General features: G+C 35.1%; 1 protein-coding gene across 1 annotated transcript in view; it reads left to right on the top strand.

Moving 5' to 3' along the window:
* The window catches only part of LOC103196417 (muscleblind-like protein 1), a 169,566-nt gene extending 160,431 nt beyond the window's left edge, over positions 1-9,135 (top strand). Inside the window, exons 7-9 of the mRNA XM_007940150.2 lie at positions 5,171-5,206; positions 5,893-5,987; positions 9,079-9,135. Coding sequence (XP_007938341.1) covers positions 5,171-5,206; positions 5,893-5,987; positions 9,079-9,135 — 188 coding nt within the window. The remainder of the gene's footprint in view (positions 1-5,170; positions 5,207-5,892; positions 5,988-9,078) is intronic.
* The last annotated feature ends 230 nt before the right edge of the window (positions 9,136-9,365 follow it).

Genomic DNA, 9,365 nt, shown 5'->3' with positions numbered 1-9,365 from the left:
GGAAGGAAGGTTGGGCAATCCTACTTCCGTAGTGATACTGCCTCGGAAACCCAAGGAGGGGTCGCTATGAGTCGGGTCCAACTCGACGGCACATAACAACAAACAACAACAAGGGACCCTGCAGGAATATAGGAGCAGGGATAGGTAGGCCTATTCACTCAGGTTAGGGACCTTTACAGTAAAACTTGGTTGGCTGGATCCTTAGACCAGATGACTCTTGACATAGACGAGGTTGTTGACAGAGATTGGGATTCAGTGGTAAACTAGCCAGCTAAGAAAAATCATGAAACTCCTTCCCTTTTAAGAAGGGAATTGGACTTAGCATCTATACCAAAAAACCAAAACTACTGTCAATTCTGAATCATAGCTACCCCCAAAGCAGGATTGCCCCATCTTCCTCCCACAGAGCAGCTGGTGGTTTTGAAGCATATCTATCCATTTTTCATTCATTCAATAAACAAACATTTATTGTATGTCACATAGTGTGCCAATATTTACACTAGAGATTGCAAACGTATGGCCCAAGGGCTAAATTAGGTTTCCAGAAATATTCATTTAAGAATGTTTAAATAAAAACTAACTGTAAATCCTTTAAACAGTGTACACACACTCCCTTTCCAAATCCCACAACTCCCTATTGCCTTAGGCTAAGCTGTTTCACACATTTTGTTCAAGAGCTTTTACTGGTTTGATGTGTGCCGTGCCGCACTGGGGGCTTTATATTTGTTTTGTCATGTTTTCTTACAACTGCAAATGATTGGCATTGATTTTCCCACTTTACCAATGAGTATTTTAGGGTCTAGAGAGGTCCAGTTATTTGCCTTCATCTATACGACTACTCAGGTTCAGGTCAAACTTGAATTCATGTTGGACCAACTTTGCTCAGTCTCACAATCCCTGTTAGCTCTTTGCGTGAAGATCTGAAAAAGGATTTGGAAGAATATTACTGATCACCTAATCCCATGTGTGATATTTTGGATCTCTTTCTCATATATAAAAATAAATACAGGTATTAGGTTAAATTCACATTGATATATATATTTTTTTAATTTCAGATATATACCATTTTTTTTTAATTCTACCTTTAAAACTATAAATGGATTATTCATACAGATTATGCATAGTATAAGCCCTACATTGGTGGTCAGTATGAATTTTATCCCTGAAATTATGATGTATCAGAAATTATTTTTACCAATTCATTTTTTTTTTTAATTCAAAATTAAATCTAAACCCTAATCTTGCTGAGTTGGATAGAACTATCAGACATTAGTGAGGTTGCCAAGTACAGGGATTCCGTCCTCACCATGCTTGTAGACTCTCTTGAAGACAGGTATTCTGTGATACAAGCATCCTTGCCTAGAACTGACCACCCCAGGGCTCACATGCCCCAACTACTCATGGAACTTGCAGACTGTTCCCACTTCAGAGTCTTGGGATATCTGTCTCTTTCTTTCCATCCCCAGTTTGGCCAACCTCCCCTCCTCAGAAGCAGACCTCTCTTCTTTCACCCTAGCATATTACCCTCAGGCAGTGTAGGCTTATGATTTAAAAAGATTGAAAGGTAAGTTTAAGTAATTTCTACTTGGGCTTGCATCACAACTCTATTAGAAATAAGGGACAAAAGGCCAGGAAATACTCCTTGATGGTAGTAGGGGAAAAAGTTGTTTTTATAGAAAGAGGAAAAACAAACAAAAGACTTCAAGCAATTATCTTGTCACTTTTTTAAAAAATGAGTGAAATTGATGGAGAAGGTTTACTTGAGACCTAGCGTAGGGACAGGGGGAGTGCAGTGATGGTTTAGTGACAGAATTCCCATCTTCTATGTAGGAGACCCAGGTTCAATTCCCAGCCAGTGCCCCTCTAGTGCAGCCACAACCCCTGTGTCAGTAGAGGCTTGAGTGTTAAGATGGTGAATGAGTTTCGGAAGAGCTTCCAGACTATGACAGACTAGGAAGAAAGGCATGGCAGTCTACTTCTGAAAAATCAGCCAGTGAAAACGCTATGGATCACAGCAATCTAATTCCATTGTCAATAGGGCTGCCATCAGTCAGGAGCTGACCCAAAGGCAGCCAACCACAGCATAAATGACTCCCCAGCAGTCTTAAAAGTACAAAGAATTGAATTTGAGATCCAGCTCTATCACAAGTTATGTCCTCTATGTAACTTTGTAGGTTTTATATCCTCCCTTTAACTTTGTAGGTTTTTCTTTTTTTTTTTTTTTTTTTTGTAAAATGAAAGTCATGATAGTTTCATAGAGTTATGTTTAAATGAGTTTTAAACATAACATTGATAACACATTCTCTTAAAGCATTTTTACAGTTTAAAGTAATGCCTGGGATATAATAAACATCCAACACGTTTTATTTATTTTTATTTCTTAAATTCAATAATGCAATAGAATAGAATGTACTAGATTAAAAAGAAACAGAACTATGTGATACAAAGTGGCTGATTTTTAAAAAATTAATTTTGGGAGAAATTCAATTGATCATGAGCTTTTAGTCCTAAAAATATACAAATCAATTATTGTTAAAGATCTTAAATCAGTTTAGTACTTCCTACCATACAATAAATCTAAATAGGCATGAATTATATCTAAATCCCAACTCCCACTATATTTCTGTTAGAGTTCTTTTTCTTCTTCCACTTCTTCCTTCTTGAAGTAATTTTAATTATGCATACATCTCATTTGTAAATCACTATCATAGTTGTTTTTCCTGCATCTTCATACAAAAGATCAATTATAAAATTTAATTAGAAAATTATGTAGTTAAAGTAATGCATTCTTCAGAAGCACACCAACCTACTATGCAAATAACTTTTTGGAGGAAATTTGAAATTGATAAACACATTCACTTAAATTTGCCTTGTGCTGAAAATGAAAATATATATATATATATGTATATATATATAGGCTATTTGCACATGGCTATTAGTAAATCAACACACACGAAGTAAACATGTAAATAAGGTCATTCCAAAAGTGATTTTTGTTTTTGGTAACTGGGTCCTACAGCATTATGTCTTCATATTTGTGAGTTACTGCACCCTGGCTAGTATTTTCATTGCTGCCTTATGTTTATTTGCTGCAAACCCCTCTTAAAACTGTGTGCATTGGTTATAATGTTAATGAGAAAGATAACTCAAAATAAAATTCAAATCTTATAAGCTTTGGGGTTTTAGAGAGATGGTATAAGGTTAACTCATTTTCAGCATGTGCAGGCTTAATTATGCATGGGATGAAATACAATAGGCAAATTAAAGCATAATAGTAAATAACCCACTGCCGTTGAGTAGATTGTAACTTGTAGCAGCCCTATAGGACAAAGTAGAACTTCCCCACAGGATTTCTAAGGCTGTAATCTATGGAAGCAGACTGTCTCATTTTTCTTCCAAAGAGCAGCTGGTGTGTGCAAACCACCAATCTTTGGTTAGAAGTGAAATGCTTTAACCACTACACTACTGGGGTCCTTTAATAATGAATAAGAAGTTAAAACATATAACCTGTGCAGTATTTCAATTGACTTTACTCTCCTTTAAATACCATGTTATTCTTTTCATTCTCCTTTTCATCCTCTCTTCCCCAAACCTCCCATCCTATCATTGGAAGGATAATGATTTCACAAAATCACACCCACTATTAAATTTTGCTTGTTCTACTGTCTCAAATTAACCTCTTTGTTGTTACTAGTTTGTTTCTGTTTTTGTCTTTCTCAAGGCTTTTGACTCAGTAGTGGTAGCAAATGAGATAGATCTCCAAGCGTCCTAAATAATGTCTGTAATGTAATATCACCCTACCTGAGAGGATGCTTCCTTAGCTCCATTATCTAGTTTAATTACTGATCATTGTGCCCTCAGTCTAATTGTGATAACAGACTAATTGCAGCTATTACATGGATGTCAGTTAGTAATCCGTATTTCTTAATGGCAGCTTTGTTTGGTAGGGCCATCTCTGACAAGACTCACCTAGCAGATACTTTTCTAACAAATGTTCAACCCAGATGCTGCTAGTATTTAAATAGCCTGGGCCAAGATTTAGATAGAAATAATTTAAAAAAAAAAAAATCATTGGATGTTTTAAAACCTGGAAGTCTAAAATAATCTCATAGATAGAACAGTAGTTCTGTATATGAAAAAATGCTCTGAACTTGGTAAAATAGGTTTTCTAATATTTATGTGCCAAAGGAAGCAGTGATTATTACATATGTAATATTTATTGTTTCTTATTATGGTAAAAAATTGTGAACACCATTGCTAACACCTCCTATGTGAGCTACATAGCTTCATTATGTCCCACTCAGGGTTTTTAATTTAAAGTCTAATTAGCAATATTTTTTGCAAGCTTTTGTAGAACATTTCCTATTCCAAGAAGTCTTGAGGGTATAAACCAGCAATGAAAAGCAGTCTGCTTTCCCAGATACATACAAAGTAAATCCATTTGAGCTGTATAAGAAATTACATCTCCTCTAATTTTTTTTTTTTGTACATTTAAATTCCAAACTAAAGAAATGCAGAAGTGTTGCTATCTTTTAATGCATGATAACATAAGTTAGTGCTTGGTATCCCTTCCCCACAAAAATTCCTATACAGGTGATCACTGCCACCTCCTCATTCTTACAGTTATAATTACAAAAAACAGAGAAATAAAACCAAGGGAATTAAAGTGAATGCTTGGGTTTTATTCTATTGTTCAGTCAGTTTTGTGCATTAGAGTTATTTAGCATTTTAATAATAAATAATATCTCTATTAAACATGCATATAATCTAAAGACAAAGTTAATATATTCATATGTTAAAGTCAGAAAGAACAAAGAAGCCAGATAGTTAATAACCGGATTAGAAACAAAACAACTTACAATATTATTTTTAAAAGAATTGAGAGTTTCAATTTTTTCCACAAAATGCTTTTATTTATAGGCAGCAATTAAGAGAAACAAAGTGTACCGGCACACAGTTAAACTGGCTTTTATTCTTCACTTGAGACTAGTTCTAATTGATCACTGTGCTATTGTATGATTTGATTGTGCTGACAGTTACATGCCACTGTTCCCATAATAACAATTTTTCTTCTTTGTTCAAATGAATTTTCTAATTACACGTGTGATGGGATGTTTTAATTCTTTTCCCTTTTCAAATCCACCTTCCTGTTGCAATGCATGATGGGCAGGCTCAATATTGTGCATGACACCCGCTACAAGTGTTGGTAGGTGCCAGCTTTGTTTCTTGATTATCTTAAACCTATGGTGCACCTCACAGCCCCTCAAAATCCACTGCTAAGTTTAACTTATATCTATTGGGCAAGTCCATTTCCCTTTTACTAACACCTGTCAATTAAATGCCATTTTCTATTTAATTGACATGGACTCACATAAATGTTTTCTTTACACACAATAGTTTCTTTTTGTCACCTTTGGTGGATTTTGATTGGACTATGAGTTCTGGTGTGTAAAAAAAAATCTAATAAAGTAATAAACTGTATATTTTTATAATAGTAAATAAGAAAATTTACTTTCAAACAGATAACTGTATATATATATATGAAGTAAATACATGTATTTTGACTTAGATTTTGAATGTCTGACTATGAACACTATATAAAATTCTTGTTTTTGACTTAGCAAATTAAGCCTGTTTGTGTCAATTTTCTTGATTTGATGGTAACAAGCTTTTTTTCCCCTTTTTTTTCTCTTTCATCCCCTATCCCTTTCTCTCCTTGGAATGTTGTCCTGCTTTGCGCTGTGATTGCATGTCACTCGCTGGTGATGATGTCCCGTCACATGGCTTATTGCTGTGATAAATACCATGCCCAATTATCTACTCCATGTTGCCATGGTTTCCATATTGCTACACTCTTCTGTATGTTTGCTTATATGATTTTCCCTCCGAAAGTTCCCATGGTGCACGGTGCTACGCCAGCCACTGTGTCCGCAGCAACAACATCTGCCACAAGTGTTCCCTTCGCTGCAACAGCCACAGCCAACCAGGTTTGCTAATTTATAGCTTTGTTTCTTAAAAACCAATTCTAATAGGGCTCAATCCAACAGCCCTTACGCACGTGGATTGCCCATTGAGGTCAGTGGGAATCGTGTGTACGTGAGGGCTGTGGCGGGTGCCTTCATAAGCATGGGGTTTCAAAGATACCTCTTGTTGGCCTACACATTCTTTCTATGATGAGCAGCAGAATGCTTTTATGCCATTTATAAGTGCTCCAAAGTTGTCGCAGCTCCATTTCTGAAGCTACTAAAATGACATTTACACAAGCAATTCTCACTTTGTTTCAACCAATCATCCAGATATTTTGACTGATCCAAAATGTAGGCAATTTTAAGAACTGTTTTATAAATAAACAACTTGGTATCAAAATTTCTCAGTTCTCAACCTAAATTCTTAATGAGAAAAATATTTAAATTTATGACATATGCCACAGATGACCACTCTTGTAAATAGAGTTCTTTGTCCAATATTATAATAATTAATTTGATAATTGCATTACATATTCAAAATATTTTTTTGTACAGCAGCTCAAAGCTTTGGTTCTTAATGTTTTAAGTAAAAAAACAAATCATAAGTGCTTTTATTTCTAAAATTACCCTGAATAATATATGAAGAAAAAAGAAAAACCAAGTACAGTAAATTGATAGTTGTTGATGGTTCCTTAAGAATTTATAGGATATCAATTATGTAAAACACTTACTTGAAAGGAATTTGGGTCAGAAATTTAAGGTTCATGATGTACAAGAATGACTATTTGAAATTTTTAAGTGACTATTTAAAATGTTCTAAAATTTCAACATTGACTTTGATTCAGTTAATGTTGTTGTTGTTGTTATGTGCCGTCGAGTCGGCCCCGACTCATAGCGACCCCTCCTTGGGTTTCCGAGGCAGTATCACTACGGAAGTAGGATTGCCCAACCTTCCTTCCGAGGAGTGGCTGGTGGGTTTGAACCGCCAGCCGTCTGGTTAGCAGGCAAGTGTCTTAGCCACTATGCTACCAGAGTACTCTATTTAAAATAAGTTTCAGAATATACTGGTTGAATCAAAGTCAAACGTATGTGCAAGAAGGTGTTGGCTTCAGTATATAGATATGATTATTGTGGAAGTAAATTTCGATAGGGTTAATAAGGTATGACAAAATTTTAGAACCAACATCAGAAGGGATTCAGCATTTTGCCCCTTGGGAAGAGAAGACCTATTAAGAGCCGTCTGAGTTTGTAATTATTGGTATAAATGGGATCGCTACCTTGTTTCTACCATACAGCCTGTACTGTTAGTGAAGAATTTTAAGCTCTTAATGTAGCCATTAGAAACTTTTAAAAATAGTGTGCAAAATGCATTTATTTTAAAGTTGTAGACAAACTTTAAACATTTCTTGGCTGAGAACCATTAGTTTTTCAGAAGCTTGTCAAAATAGCCCTGGATTTATGCTAAAACACCAGACTCATTTACAAGAATGCTAGATTGTGCATATGTGGCATGTTAGTAAGTAATCTATGGCAGAAATTTCTTAATGGCTTCAGTGCAATCCATTTATGGTGTAGATCAATGATGCTGAAATCTCTGTGTACACTATGTATGACAATAGAATTGCTGGTGTAAGGAAAACTATAGCAAAGCAAATTTCAACATGCCCTTGGCCATCTGGGTTGTAGGGGACACTTTACTTCTTGCATTGTGCTGTGACCATTTCATGCATAATCTTGGGTCTTCATACTGTTTTATAACCAGAAGGAGGAAAAGGGAATGGATATATATATATATACACACATATATTATATCTACATATGCATACATATGTATATGCCTACAGTATATTAGCAATGCTGGAAATAGCTGATGCCACAAAATGCAGCCTGCATGCATGCAGAAGTTTATAGCTGGCCCTTCATCTGCATCGATTGGTGTTGAAGGTCCTTGGTATGTTTCGACAGCCCCATCCTTGATGCTTCTACACTGTTGGGTGCAACATCCTGTCCTGCAGCAGCAGGAAAAATGGTATGAGAAGCTTCATTATGCTTGGAGCACATTTTCGTGCCATTTGCCAATGCTGTAAAATTGTGTCAAGATGTCAGCAGGAAAATGGGAATAAATAGGGACATAATAATTTACACTCCAGAGGGTGGATTGGAATATGTTGAATTAGTCTAGGACTTCCAAATTGAAACAAACAAACAAAAAAATGCCTTCCTGTGTGTGATTTCACCTTTATCCCATCAACCTCACTGCAATTGCGATTAGTGCCATTTTATAGGTGAGGATGCTTAAACACAGAGTAGTTAGGTACTCTGCTCAAGTCCACACAACCAGGAAATGATCACTAGTGGTAGAGCCCCGTGTTTTTAGTCCTCTGGTAGCCTTCATACATTATGCTGCTTCTTCCAGGTAAGCAGCCATAATTTGGGGTTTTAGGAGAATCAAGCCTACAAATTTGAAATTCTTAGCTTCTTGAATTGTTGAAATAAGTCATCTCTATTTTGCTTTTTTATTGCCCTTTCTCTCAAGTTCTCTAATTTTCTTGCCCCTTTAAAATACAATAAAATGTGCAGTCAGAATTTACAAACATTTTTTTGATAACTTATGCTTTTATAGTTCTTTTGAACTAGTCTTTTGTAATTCTTACCTGGTATTTTTTTTGTTTAGGAAAAAAGTTAGACACAATAAGTTGAACAAAAATGTTAGCAATTGGTTGTGCAAAATAGGCAAGACATGCCCTGCTCTTATTTTGGGATTACTAAATAACTGAAACCACAGGTGTATGTGTGTGTGTGTGTGTAGGCCAACAAAAAGGGCTTCTTTCGATTACTGCTCTGCATGAATTTTTGGTAGTTTAACTTCTCTTATTTCCTAAAATCTGGTAACATTTATAGAATAGTACTTAACACAAAAATCTTAAAAAATTAGTTGCTATGTTGGCATTAAAGTTTACATTAACTTACTGTTATGGTGACCAGATAAGGACTATCACCTCACAGCTGAATTTCACTTTCCATACAAAATGTAATGTTAAAATGTTTTCATCTCTTAGTAATTGGCTTGCTTGTGCATGGGTCATTCATTAAATAATTTTTTATTTGATAGATACCCATAATATCTGCCGAACATCTGACTAGCCACAAGTATGTTACCCAGATGTAGAATTTTCATCACTAAGCAGTAAGTTCTTATAGTTATGCGTTTGTGGTGTTTTTATTAAAGATAACAATTGTGTAAGCACTTAAGAAAAATGTCCAAAATTTTAGATAAAGTATTTATGCTCAGCTCACACTTTGGATGGATTATAAGGAATTTTATCATTTGACCTTACAACAAATATGTTAATATCACATAAATACAGAAATACTAAGAAAATAAATTTTGTTTTTATT

This window comes from Orycteropus afer, unplaced genomic scaffold (assembly GCF_000298275.1).
Source record: "Orycteropus afer afer isolate SDZICR_OR568_19922 unplaced genomic scaffold, OryAfe1.0 scaffold00066, whole genome shotgun sequence".
Taxonomy (NCBI): Eukaryota; Metazoa; Chordata; class Mammalia; order Tubulidentata; family Orycteropodidae; genus Orycteropus; species Orycteropus afer.
This window is presented reverse-complemented; position numbering and strand designations above follow the sequence as displayed.